Here is a 14990-nt window from a genome sequence, read left to right on the forward strand (position 1 = left end):
TGAGGGCAAACCAGACTTATGTTGTGGGCTCAAGGGTAATCTAGTCTGTTAGTTATGGACCCATTTCATGCTTTTATTGTTTATGTGTTGTTTGTTGTGTGTTGGTATTTTGAGGGAACTCACTAAGCTTTGAGCTTACATTTTTGGTTATGTTTCAGGTAGCTTAGAGGATCACAAGAAGGCAAAGGCATGATCGTGCACCTCCTCATGTTTTGTTTTTGAGATTTTGGGAAAACTCTAATATTAAACATGTTTTGAAAACTATTTTGTGTGTGTGTTGTTATTTGAGGAAAATAAGGTTGTATAGTAGAATATCGAAGGTAGAAAGAGGGGGGGGGGGGGGGGCGCTAAAAGTGGTAATTCCACAAACCAACGTGACAAAAACTTGAGGTGTCACATTTGGTAAATGCCTTGGACCAAAAGTAGGAAACTCTTAAATCCTTTGTGGCTAACAATAGAGAAAATCCTAGCCGTGGAACAAATAGTGCCAACTCCACAATCTAATGTGGTAAAAAGGTGAGGAGGGACCAAAATTGCCAAAGTGTTGAAATGTTTGTAGCAAAAGTTTGAAAAAGTTGAGGATGGACCAAAAGTGCCTTTTTTTTTTCAAAAAAAAAAATTATTTTTTTTGGTTTTTTTTTTTAAAAAAAAAAATTCAACGAAATTATATAAAAAGTTGCGATTTTTAAGAAGATAAAGTCAATTTCTTTGTTTTGTGTGATCTCAAAGTATTTTTTATGTATTTTTATGATTTTTTGTTTTCTATAGAATTTAAACTTATATATATATATATATATATATATATATATATATATATATATATATATATATATATATATATATATATATATATATATATATATATATATATATATATATATATATATAGAAAAGTTCAATAGAGAACCATAATTATTGGTTCTTCAAGAAACCAAATCTTTTTTTTTTCAATTTCTAGAGCATATTCTTTATCGAAAAAAAATCTAAAAATATCTAAATTAATATATTAACATTGTGAATGTGAAAAATATTTTTCGGATTAACCGTGTGAATCCGGATTCACGTTGTGAATTTTCAAAAATTGACATTGTGAATTTGACGTAAAAAAAAATTGAATTTGATATCATTGGAAAAAGAATTAAAAGTTATGAATTTATGTATTTTTAGTTTTTTTTTTATAAAAAATAAGTTCTAAAAATTGAAAAAAAAATGGTTCCTTAGTTAATTGTGGTTTTTCTATTGAAATTCACCATATATATATATATATATATATATATATATATATATATATATATATATATATATATATATATATATATATATATATATATAAAAGCAAAACTAGAGAGAAGAAAAAAGAAAAAGAAAAAAGTGGATAGATGGATGATTTTAGAAGATGATGTTAAGTTTTTAAAACATAAGATATCTTTGTCGAGCCATATCTATCTTACAAGTTGATTTAATTTTTAAGATTTTTTTAGGTTGTGAGGAATTATAAAAGTAATTTTTTTACTAGTTTTTTAAAAATCTATTCACATCAACATTTTAACTAGCTTACTTTTTTTTTTCTTAAATTTCTCTAAATATGCATTTTATTAATTATTAATTATAAATAACTGAATTTTCTATCTCGGTTTTTTTGCCATTTAATATATCTTTGCAAACTTATTAGCTAGTTTTATGGAAAACTAATTTTCAATTTTGTAGCTTGCAACTAAATTTTCAATTAGTGAGGTCAAAAAAAAAAATCTCAACTTAAAATACTATTTTCATTATAACTGAACATTTGGACAATTTACTTTTCATAATATATATTACAAAATAAAGAAATATATTTGACGACAAATTCGTCAATCACAGATGCCAAAGCCACGACAAAAAGGTACTAGAATGATTACAAGAATCTAAAAAAGCAAGAAGTTTCTTCACGAACTAAATCCAAAATAAGCATCATAGTGAAGGGACTGTAATGTTTCAACTTCCAAGGCATTCTAACACACCAATTTTCTTTGATTTCCCGCTGAAGATAACGACATACAGATTATAACTTCGATTTGTGTCTGAAAGAGAGTAGAAGAGCTAAAACCAAATTATTTGGTTTATCATCAGTGCATGTTTGCAACTTAAGAAGATCATCTACAAGTGTGTCTGTAAGTTTAAAGATCAGTTTTCTGTAATTTCTTGATTTTGAATTTCTCCAAAAGACGGGTATGTTTAAAGAAATAAGCAATTGATCTATTTACAAATCACAGTATGTGTTTTTGTGTGTGAAAACGGAAAGTAATGCAATTTTTTTCGTTGCAAGTCCATGTTTGACTCTTCTATCGATTTTATAGATTTGGGTTTGCCGAAAAGGGTTGAAGAACAGTCAATCCACTGATTTACAAACTATCAGTGTGTTGTTTGTGAGTGAAAGTTGATATATAAAGTGTGTTCTTGTATATTATCTTTTTGCGAATATCTTCAAGTCAAACTCTCACGTTTCTGTCGCTTTACTTTCTTGATTTGTGTTTCTTCAAAAGCAAGGGATTGAATTGTAATTCATAAACAGGCCCGAGTGGATGATAGGTGCGACTGGGTCTTGTAAAGGGCCCATAATTTTTATGGAATATATATATATATATATATATATATATATATATATATATATATATATATATATATATATATATATATATATATATATATATATATATATATATATATATATATATATGTATGTATGTATGTATATCGAAAATGTTATATTTAAAAGCATTTACTTTCAATTTTTTGAGATATAATAAAATTTTTGAAATTTATGTTTTTTTTTTTGGGCTTTTTTCTCATTTTGCACGAGTCCAAAATATGTTTGAAACAACCTATCTATAGATCAAATTATGTGTTTTTGTGTGAGGCAATGGATAGGTGATGAGTGTTTTTGCATAATTCTTATGTGTGTGTCTGTAGGTCAATTAGTCAAACCTTAACTTTCGTGTTAGTTTCTTCATTTGGGTCACTGTCCAGAAAAGGAAGAAAAGGCTTGAAAACCAATCAATTGATTGATCTACAAATAGCCATATGATTTTTTTTGTGTGAAATTGGTTTTACTAGTGTGTGATTTATGGTGTTGTGTTTCCTGTTTCTATTTTATATAATGAAGACTTCCTGACACGAACGGGTTGTAAGATGATGATCTGCATCCTTCAGTGAGAAATTTTGTTAGTTTATTTATTTGGGTTTCCTCCAAACTTGTAACTTGAGGGTTAAAGTATCATTTTCTTGATCCACAAATCACAGTGTGTGTTATTGTGCAGAAGTGCGTGAAAATGGAGGAAAACACAAAAGCACCATCAGCTGAGGAGCTATTAAGAAAGATCCAGGAACTCGAAACACTCGAAACTCACCTCAAACAAAAAATATCAAAACTCATGCTCTCTGGTAACCAGAAAAAACCTGAGCACCAATGGTCTAATTCAGCATATGGTGAACCAGATAGTGCACACAAGGTTCGAGTCATGGAGCCTCTAACAAGGAAGCTAACAGAAGCTCAGTTTTTAAATATAATCCAGTCAATGGATTTGGCTGTACACATATATGGTCTTGACCTTCGGATATTCTTCTGGTTAGCTCACCATTTCAAATTCATCGGTTCTTATTCTTGTTCATTATGTCTATTGTGTTAATTAATATGAATTTGAAGATACTTATTTTTTTTAAACATATTTGGTTAATGGGAATTGTGTAGGAACCGAGCTGCAGAAAAGCTTTACGGATATACACAGGCTGAAGCTTATGGGAAAACTCCCACAGAGCTTTTAGTGGACCCTAAAGATGGTTCATTATCAGATTATCTCCTTGAACGAACCATAAACGGAGAGAGTTGGTCTGGGGAGTTTCCTATAAGGAATAAGAAAGGAGAAAGATTTGTAGTTATGGGATCGAATTCACCATTTCTTAATGAAATCGGAGGATTAGTTGGGGCTACGTGTGTTTCGAGTGCTTCAAGTCCATATCATGTAAGGAAGCATGCTAGACTTGGCTTTGATTCTCTACAACCTCAACAAACATCAATTGCCTCAAAGATATCGAATTTGGTTAGTATTTCCTATTATTAATTAGCTTATGTTAACACAAGTTTAATAGAGAATTGATTCAATTAACACTTGTAGGAGTATAGATCACTTAATATCCAAATGAGTCCAAGAATCAACAAAAAGTTATGCATAGATTTAGTACATGAAATTCCACAAAGATCAAATTTGGTTGGCATTAATAAATTTAACCTTCCTTATACGAGTAAGATAGAAATCTAAGACAACCCATGCAAGAACACAGATAACGGAATAATTCAATTCATCATTGTATTCATCATGATCTCAATATTTATACATCAAGAGTTCTTATCAGTCACAAAAGGCTTAAATTTAAAATACATTTGAATACAATGAGATATGGATAACATGTATCCAAATATACTTCAACATCCCCCTCAAGTTGGAGCATGGAGATAAAAAATGCCTAACTTGTCCACTAGGCGTTAGTCTAGTTTCGTAATCCTAGTGATTAATAATTATAGTCTAGATTCCTCACTAATCCAAATGTCTACATCAAGATCTATCAAGTAAGGATCAACTAGGCAAGACAGTTGGGAGGCATAATCATTTCGACATAATAGCTTTTTTGAAATCCAACAACTAAGCCATCGTGACCATTCTAGACACCTCTCGTGTAAGTAGATCAATCAATATAATGATTTGGAATTACTGATAAATCTTTTTTATAGGGTCATTTAACGACTTCTGACTATAAATATAAGTTACACTGAAAGCAAAATAGTGCAACTTAATTTACAGGTTTAACGAAAATCGGGAAATTGCACTAGCAAGACTCTGGCCTGATAGCTACTAGATGCTGGGCTCCAAGGGACTTCTGAGCTAGCCAAAATACCCTAACTACTAAGAGAAATTTGACTTCTATGAATAGAGGTTCGAGAGAGATGATGTGGGGAAGGAATGAACTCTTGGCAGCTATTTATAGGGCTGGAAATCACCATGCGCGCCGCACAAGCTATGTCGCACGTCGTGCACTTCAGCCTTATTGGCTATTCTCTTCAATTGCCACGTGTCACGACCGGAGTTGTCTACCTCATCTAGAAACCTCACCTCTTCTAGAAGGCTGCCATGTATGGCATTTTTGTGGTGCCACGTGTCCAAAAGTAAATCTTGTCAAAAAGTTAACTGTCCAACGCTACACTCATCGTAGCAAATACCTAAGCTCGGCGTAGCACATTGCTCCACACTCGGCGTAGAGCTTTAGATGAAAAACAAGAGAATTTCATGGTACGCTAAGCATAGAGAAAGGTATGCTCAATGTAGCTTTATTGAAGTCCAAACTTTATATTAAACTCTTAATACTGAAGGCCAACCACGTAAACTCTCAGATCTGAATATAATGGATGTCTTAATGGATAAAATTTCTGACTTTATCCCTTTGCATGGCCAAAAGAGCACAAAGCTAAACCTAAGTCCATATTATCACCTTTTGCTCAAGAACTCATGTATGGGTAGATAAGAGTGACCAAGCTCTCATTTTTATGACTCAACAATCCCAAAGATATCTGTAAATAGCACTCAAATGGTATGGAGTGTTGGCCTAGACCCAAGAAAACAATCATGCACACACTACTTTTCTAGATTATCTTACTCATTCATTGAAAACAGAAAATACATACTTACAACCGGAAGAAATTCTACTCTACTTATACTAGTACACATGCTAAGAAATAGGAATAAACTATCAGCTAAGAACCAAAAATGTAGGATTACTAAGTCCACGTTTTTTAAACCCCTTCAAACCAGGTCATTATTAGACTAAGTTTAACCTATCCAACTTGTGCATAAAGAAACCGAACCGACCCATTCGAACCCATACCCGTGACCCAGCTTAACTCATCAAGATTACCCAACATGGAGTAGCTCATACTCACAAAGACCAAGGTTATGGGTACAAAAGCATAAAAACTCATGACCAAACTAGATCTAATATGAATAAACACCAAGATAGAAACTTTATACCTTCTAGGAGTTGGTGATGAAATGAAAATTTCAAATCACAAAGCTTGGAGCTCCTAAGTGGTTCCTCAATGCAATTCTTCCATCAAAATGCACATAAAAACACTCAAAGAGCTTATAACTCACACAAGGTGGCTAGGGTTTTGAAGTGGTTGTTTAGGAGGGTGGAGGCTGAACATGGGGAGGATCCCAAGGAGTTATAGCCTTTAAATAGGGTTCACAACCCCAAGGATTAGGTTTTTAGTGCAGCGCAGCTACGCTCGGCGTAGCTTAACCTACGCTCACGTCATTAATCCCCCACATAAAATCTCCCTCCTACACTTAGCATATGGTACTATCCTACGTTCAACGTAGGACATCGACATGCAAAAATTATTAATTTAATATTTAAAGAATTATACCTGAAAATACAGGTGTTAGATCTAGACATAAAAAATGTTTTTGTATCTAAATCATAAAGTTTCCATCCTTTCTTACCTAACGGGTAACCTATAAACAAGTACTTTCTACTATGACTAGAAAATTGATCTCCTTTGGCTTTTTAGTTGTCAGCAAAACATAGACACCCAAACGTCTTGATTGTAGTATAAGATGGTAAACTGCCAAATATTATTTCAAAAGGAGTTTCATTGTTTAAAAGAGGAGAAGGTGTTCTATTAATCAAATGAGATTAAGTTAGAACACATTTCCCTGAAAAACTCACAAGTAAATTAGCTTGAAACATTAGAGCTCTCCCTGTATTGAGAAGATGTTTATGTTTTCTTTCTACTTGTCCATTTTGTTGAGAAGTACCTACACAAGAAGTTTGAAAAATGATACATTTGTAGAAAAATAGTCCAATGGGCAATTAAATTTTGCCCTATTGCCACTCTAAACAATTTTTATCTTTCGAGAAAATTGCCACAATCATAGCAACGAAAAACATGAACATTTCAGTTTTGTCAGCCATATATAAGATATATCCACACATCAGGAGAGTAATCATCAACTAAAGTCAAAAAATATCGTGCACCACAACTGGAAGGGTATTTATTTGTAAGGTCCCTATATATGACAATGTATGTTTTTTCAAAAATTCTACCACTCAAAGGAAATTTGTGCCTAGATTGTTTAGCCCGAAAACACACTTCATAGAGAATATTACTAATAGGAAAGAGGGATTTCACCACTTTTTTTTGAAGTATGACACATTCTTTTATGCCAAAAATCCAGCATTGATGACACTCCACTAACCGAAACATGAGGAATAGAGTTGACTTTTTCCAAAGTAGTACAGTCGCTTGATCCAATCAGCTTCCTCGACCGGTCATGTATAGCACATATATAAAAATCAAATGGTGCAATGCATTGCATGTCATCATTTAATTAAGAAACCTAGATCAGATTACAATTCAGTTTAGTTTGGGAACCAGAAGTATATACGTTTGAGTGGAATTTTGTCACATAATTTGACACTACCCTCATGAGTGGCAATTACCTTTTTTCCATTAGGCAAACCTACCAGTGAGCTTGGTACTTTTCGAATGTTATTTAATTGTCCACAACCGTTTTTGAAACTTACCATTTAATCGCTTTTCAAGAATTTTTGAAGTGCTTATCAGACCTGTGAGTGCTTTCCATTGCTCGACAGTGAACAACATTGCAAGGGAGAGTTATTATTACCTTCAGGTGTAGAACTATGATTTGTAGTCATCGAATTTGCATGCACCACTCCTCTTTCACATCCACCTGATTTTCCGCCTCTGCCTCCTCCATTTGATTTGCTTCGGTCCTCCCACCACTCCAGATAGCTAACCAGCTCAAAACAATTAGCAGCCACGTGTCTGGTTTTCTTGCAGTGAGAGCACCTCAAAGAAGATTTATCTGTTCGTTTCTCCTCGACCTCTACCTTTGTTTGTGTTGGCTCGAACAGAAAATCCTAAAGCTTTAGTGGGTTTATCTTCTAAGACCACTTTGGCAGTCCTTACACGTTCATCTTGTACTACCAACTGAAACGCTTTATCAAGAGATGAGAATGGATCTTGTGATAGGATACTTGTGTGAAGAGTGGAGCACAATCCCATTAGGAATTTGTGAAGCATGTCAATGTCTCTTCTTTCCTAGTGTCTGGTTTCAGCAATGCAAGTCGCACAACATGTGCAAGTGATGATCAGCTAATGTTTGTGAAGCTCCTCCCACGTAGAGTTTCCCAAAGTATTCTGACACTGCCATGTCCTTTGTTTGCTCACACTTAGCAATCAAGGATTTTAGCTGCTGAATTTTCGGTCCATTGACCACAACATATCGTGATTTGAGGGTATAACTTTTTCACATCTCGATGCTTTCACAGGTAACATGAACCATGATACTAACACAACAATGACTCTTTTCCAATCAGATTCAATAACAAGAGGAACTATTTCAATAATCGTCCCATCAAGAAACCCAAATTTTCTGCGTGATTCCAATTTGTTGGTTCAGGCCCTGTTTCACACAACAAAAACAGAGTGAAAGAGTGAGAGAAGATGCAGGGCAATTTTTCTGTGTTTTATTCCTATACGTTAATCAATCGATTACAAGGATATTTATATAAGATACTTGCAACTAATTATCCTAGAAAGACTGCCTACTAACTCTCTGGAGCCAAACGTCGCTATTTACTTGGTCATACTCCATTACTCCTAACAAAAAAACTGAATTGCCCCTGAATAAAATACATGGCTTTGACCTGGTTTGGATTAACACCAACACAATTAAGGCCATCTGGATATCACCAACCCAGTCATCGCAGTTGTCTCCACCAAGTCTGGTTGGTGTAATTTAATCTCGAAGGCGATCTTGTCGACCAAGATAAAACGGAGAATAGGATTCGATCTTAGGAGTTGTGTTTCCGCCTCCTCTTGTGCCTCTAGTGTCTCCTCCAGGCATGGTGTTAGGTTTGTTTCAAACCTCTGATACCATGAAAGAATCAGCATAGATAACTGAATGATTCAATTCATCATTGTATTCATCACGATCTCATTACTTATACATTAAGAGTTCTTATCAGGAAGTAAACTAACAATCAGATAAGGCTTAAACTTAAAATACATTTGAATACAATGAGATATGGATAAACCAAAAAAAAAAAAAAAAAAAAAAAAAAAGTGTGCAGATTTACTTGATTAATTCTTGTTACTTCGAAAACATTTGAGCAGGCTTCAAAGGTGAAGATGAAAATGAAGATGGGAGACAACTACACTGATCATGAAGATGGGATTGATGTCGCGTATGATAATAGTAAAGCAAGCACCACGAGGGGAAATATTTCGTCTCCATTTGGAGATTTTTTTTCCTCCAAGAGCGCAGAAGATCATTTTACCAGAAAACTCACGATAGATTATGGATACAAGAGTGAAAAGAAACCAGGGATCCATAAGATTTTTTCTTCAAAAGCAGATGCATGGATGGGTAAAAAAACAAGTGCATGGTCACATAAAGGAAACGTAAGAGTAGAGTCTTTTGATACTATTTTTGGTCGGTTTGGTTGGCAACGGTTGGATATCATTTACGAACACGAGCCTTGTCTACAAATGAGTTCTTATGCTTCCTCAAAACTAGACCTTAAACTATTGGAAAATACCAACAAGAGTAATAACAAAATTGAGGCTTTAGGGTTGTTGTTTTCTTCATTACATGTCAGTAGAAGTATTACAAGTAACTCAAGTAGCTCCAGCAACATTACGAGCATCAAAAACAATGCCATCATCAAAGTGGAGAGGGAAACTGATAGCTTGGATTACGAAATCGTGTGGGAGGATTTGATAACAAGAGAACAGATTGGACAAGGTAACAAAAGGGTATTGTAGTCATTTGAAAAACTATCAAACTATACAAGTAATATTATCGAAATCTTGTGGGAGGATTCCCACCTCCTTACCCTTATCCCACTTATGCGGGGATAGAATTTTACATGTAGTCTTTTATTATTTATGCAATCTTTTGATATTTTATGTTTCACATATCTTTTGGCAGGTTCATGTGGGACTGTATATCGTGCACTGTGGTATGGATCGGTATGTTCTCTATCTCTCACTTGATTATATCTCTTGTGGAGAGTATTGTTCGGTGATTTTGTTTTTCTTTTAGTTGATGGACTACTGAAACTTTCTTAAAAAAATGCAAGGCTTTCGCAAATTAGCTGAGGAACCTTAGGTTCATGGTATGTTGGGTATGCACGTGCATATCCTTTAAAAGGAAAGTATAGTGTAAGAAAAGTAAAAAAAGAAAAAAAACCAATTATTCTACCCCTTGTATAGACAATAGACTAATCTGCCACTACCGGTTTTGCCCACTTTGTGGGATTGAGATTTTAGTATGCTTAAAAGAGTTTTTTTTTCGAAAGACAGTATGCTTAAAAGAGTTACACCGATGCTTTTATATTATTTAAGAAAAGGATGGAAAATGAATGTAAAATGTCAATTTATGTATACAGGATGTTGCAATCAAGTTATTTGAATATCAAGAGTACTATCCAGATGATGTGATGGTATCATTTAAGCAGGAGGTAACTATTTTCATTAATGCATATAACTTTTCAGCCGTGTGAGTGTTTAAGTTGCATCTAACTATTATGTTTCTTTTTTCAAGGTATCTATCATGAAAAAGCTTCGACATCCAAATATTTTGCTCTTCATGGGTTCGGTGACATCAACTCCACATCTATGCATTGTCACAGAGTTCCTTCCCCGGTTGGTTCTATAATCCAATAAAATCTGCAATGTATCTTTATTATGAAAACGTATGACAATATGCATAAATAATCTCAATTGACTATTTGATTAATGTGCATGTATACAATACTCTTTTTATAAATTGACTTATGTTGCGTAGTGGAAGTTTGTTTCGGATACTTCAGCGAAATACAACCCGATTAGATTGGAAACGTCGTCTCCATATGGCCATGGATATTGTATGTAGCATGCTAATTATCATCTTTTCCATCTTTCTTTTGAGTTGTTTGTCTTATTTGTGATTCTCTCAAGGCACGAGGCATGAATTATCTTCATCGTTGCAACCCACCCATTGTTCACCGCGATTTGAAGTCTTCAAATCTTCTTGTGGATAAGAATTGGACAGTGAAGGTATGATTTGACTACCCTTTATTGTTGTGTGGCATTTTTCTTTGTTTTTATTGCTAATAATATGATCTTTTAGGTTGGTGACTTTGGTCTCTCTCGTGTCAAGCATCACACGTATCTCAAAACAAAGTCGGGGAGAGGAACGGTATTTCAATATTCTTTCTGGATATAGGCTCCCCTAATTTGTTCCAAAAATAACAATGAAGAAGCCTTTTTTTTTTTGGTTTCATCTTTTTTTCTTGAACCAAGAAAATGGGACTCACAAAATGAAATTTTATCAACGGCATAGAGTTTTGTTTATATTAGTACATGAAGGGCACAATTAACACAAAATACAATTAAACTTTGAGGTTAAAGGGGCTAGATTAATTTGACTTCAGAAAACAAGATGTTGGCTTGACTGATTTCTTGTTCCTTTTTGTAGCCTCAATGGATGGCTCCTGAGATCCTACGTAACGAGGACACGGATGAAAAGTAAGTCTGTGTATGAGGAGAAAGAATTTTTTTTTTTTCATGAATTTTGGAATCCAATATTTGGTTTGTTTGTTGGCAATCTTTAGGTCTGATGTATACAGCTATGGTGTGGTGTTGTGGGAAATTACCACCGGGAAGATCCCTTGGAATGATCTGAATCCGATGCAGGTATATATGCTATTCTCAATTATGAAATTCATTATTTTTTGCTTCAACTTTCAAGGCCAAACACAATATATTTTGCCTTAAGAGAAAGAGTAAAGTTTCAAATCAAACTTGATGTTTAAGGTTGTTTCGCTGGCTTCATCAAAAGTCAATGCTTATTTCGGTCCCAAAAGGGTGAAATGCAAACTACTGTTTTACGTATGATACTTGTAGGTTATTGGAGCCGTAGGGTTCATGAATCGACGACTGGAGATTCCAGAAGATGTTGATCCACTGTGGTCTTTTCTAATCGAAAGTTGTTGGTGCAGGTTGGTCTCTTTCTGATGAAAATGTTAGACTAATATTGACATGTTTAAAATATCCTTTACAATTGATGGGGGATCGATTTTCTTTTCTATGGTCAGTGAACCACAATCCCGGCCAACATTCCAAGAAATTATAAATAAGCTTAAAGATTTGCAAAAGAAGTATGTGGTTGAACGCAGGAGAAAGGAACCGTAAAACATTCCAAGAAATACTAAATAAACTTAAAGATTCTGCATGTGCTATACACGAAAGCTCTTCGCAATGGAGGATAACGTCATACCTGGGGTGGACAAAAAGAAACAACTCAAAGAAGAGTGGGGGCTTGTCCTTGAAAGGACAAAGAAGCATCGAAATAAAGTAATCAAGTTGGTATTAGTGAAGTGGAAGCTAAATTATTTTGGGGTGAGTCTTACGTAGGAGACTGACAAAGAAATGTTAGAGAAATTCCCCCATTCGTTTTTGCACAAAGAGATTTCACAACAAAATCCTCCTAAAGGGAGGAAGAGTGTATACCAATGAATTTCCATAGTTATGAGTGTATAATAACTTAGGGGTTTTTAGGTTTGTTTGAGTTTGTGTATCCAAAATATCCGAAACCAAAAAAAAAAAAAAAAACCCTAAAATCCGAAGAATCATACAGATTTTCAGGTTAACCAAACCGAATTTTTTTGACTTTTTTCGGTTTGGTTAACCGAACCGCTAAAATATTCAGTTTTTACGTTCGGTTACGATTCATTTTTTTGTCATGGATGGTTAAGCGACTAGAATTTTTATCCTTTTAATGTATACGATGTTTAGTTTTTATTTATTGTTATATGTTGTAGAAATTAATAGCTATTACCTTCCGTAGCAGTTACAGACTTAAGAAAAGAAACACTTCAGTAGCAAAATAAAACTTAAGGACTTAAGTTACCAAAACATAAAGTCAGGTCCAAAGTTATGTCAAGTAAAATGCTTAAAAATAAGCACACAAACGTAAAAAATATTTACATTGAAACCGAGACAAACTCGAAGCACGAAAACGTAAAAATAAGATTAAAAATCAACGGGTTCAAAGTGACGTTTTACAAAGTCGAGGGGTGGTAACTGTATACTGGGTGAAACAAAAAAGTTTACAAAACAGAATGGGTTAAAGTGATATTTTAGAAAATTCAAAGTTTCAAGGGATAAAAGCAACATATTAAAAGTAGATGGCAGAAATAAAGAGGGTGAAGATGACATTTTAAAAAGACCAAAGTTAATAGGGGTAGAAATATCTTTTTAAAAGTATAGATGTAAAAGCATCATATTCCAAAATAAAGGGGTGAAGTATGTAGACGGATACAAAGGGATGTAATATGTAGATAGATATAAAGTATAAGGGTGAACCAAAGTGGATGCATAACTCCAGTGGCTTTGGTATTTAGAATTACTGACTTTGAATAAATGAAAGATGGCTTTGGTATTTAGAATTACGCTGACTTTGAATAAATGAAAGATTACTAAGAATCTAATGTAGGAGCAACAATCAGTCTAAAAGATTATTTTTACTTGGGTAAATTACACCAATCGTCTCTCGTACTGGTGTCAAAATGCACGTTTATTTTTTATTTTCAAATATTAATTCGGATAGTCTCCTGTTTGTTTAAAACTTTGGCGCTTCATTAATGATAATCACTTTTGTTGCAATTTTAGTCTGCGTCGTATCTAAAATGACCATAATGCCCTTTATGTATTTTTTTTCCAATTAACTTTTTGTTAATATTATTAACAATTAAAAAGAAAAAGAAAAAGAAATATAACCTCACTTTATACCCAACCCTACCTTCCCTTTACTGTTCCTCTTCTCTAAACTCTTTAAAAACCCTAAAATCACTCCTCCTTAAGCCACCATCAGTGGATACTCTCTCCAACAAACCCTCTCTCTAGCCTACTGCCGATATCAGATCTCCTTCGTCTTTATGAGCCTGGAAACGACACCGAAAATGAAGGTAGGTTTTGTTGGAGGAAACTAGGGTTTTGACGTCATCGGATTTGATAATCTCGTTTTTAATTTAGAGATCTCAGGGGGATTGGTGGAGGTGAACGATTTTTAACATTACATTCTCACCTCAAACGAAAGGATTATGATTGTTTCTGGCATTTTGTTGCTGATTTCTTTCTTTTTCTTGGCTGATGGTTTCGAAGATGATTCCAAGAGGAGAGTGTGCTTGAGATTCAAAATCATTTGATTCCCCAATCCTTAGTAACCAAGGTTCAGCCATCATTGTTGACATCCCTAAGTTTCAAGTAGCTGGAAAAGGTGACATGTGGTTTATCGATATTCTTCTTCAGTGACATGTGATTTCTATGTCCCATTCTCTCTTACCCCCACTCATATATCTTATATGCTACATTTATACATCACTGACGCTTGATTTCTGCAAGTGGGTTTTCAGATTTCAGGTTTGGATTTTTTGATTTGATGTGGTTTGATTTAAGGTTTGAGGTTTTAGATTTGGGTTTGATTTTGAGGTTTCTGTAAGATAATGTGAGAGATGTCGTTATATAAGGGATGACTAGAGGTGACTGGTGGCCGGAGGTAGTCGGTGGCGGTAGGTGGCCGGTAGTAACAGGTGGTTAGAGGTGGTTGACGGACGTAGGTGGTGGTAACAATAAGGGGAAATTTCATTTCCTAAAAATTTATAATTAATAACCAATAATAGATAAATTATATACAATTGAAAAGTAAATGAAAAGGGCAAAATAGTCATTTTATATCTGCGGGGGACATAACGTGCACCTTTTAAGAATATAAGTGGCGATCCGAATTAATTTTTGAAAATAAGAACTAAACGTGTCTTTATGCACCTGCATCAGGGACGATTGATGTAATTTACCCTTTTTACTTTGAAATTAGTTATAGATTTAATTA

General features: G+C 34.1%; 1 protein-coding gene across 3 annotated transcripts; it reads left to right on the forward strand.

The window, feature by feature from the left end:
* Positions 1–1951: 1951 nt before the first annotated feature.
* Positions 1952–12905, forward strand: LOC145031938 (uncharacterized). 3 transcript variants are annotated; one of them, XM_078980596.1, is made up of 14 exons: positions 1952–2150; positions 3297–3604; positions 3728–4076; positions 9230–9860; positions 10047–10087; positions 10507–10578; positions 10662–10762; positions 10905–10983; positions 11057–11155; positions 11229–11297; positions 11577–11626; positions 11713–11794; positions 12005–12099; positions 12196–12905. In XM_078980596.1, exons 2-14 carry the CDS (start codon positions 3309–3311, stop codon positions 12290–12292), a joined length of 2061 nt encoding a protein of 686 aa, XP_078836722.1. In that variant the 5' UTR covers positions 1952–2150; positions 3297–3308; the 3' UTR covers positions 12293–12905. The 3 variants fall into 3 exon arrangements, with proteins under 3 accessions (XP_078836722.1, XP_078836734.1, XP_078836726.1); XM_078980608.1 differs by having other exon boundaries at positions 3300–3604; XM_078980600.1 differs by lacking the exon at positions 1952–2150 and adding an exon at positions 3089–3200.
* Positions 12906–14990: the final 2085 nt, after the last annotated feature.

This window comes from Lactuca saligna, chromosome 1 (genome assembly GCF_052625555.1).
Source record: "Lactuca saligna cultivar CGN05327 chromosome 1, ASM5262555v1, whole genome shotgun sequence".
Taxonomy (NCBI): domain Eukaryota; kingdom Viridiplantae; phylum Streptophyta; class Magnoliopsida; order Asterales; family Asteraceae; genus Lactuca; species Lactuca saligna.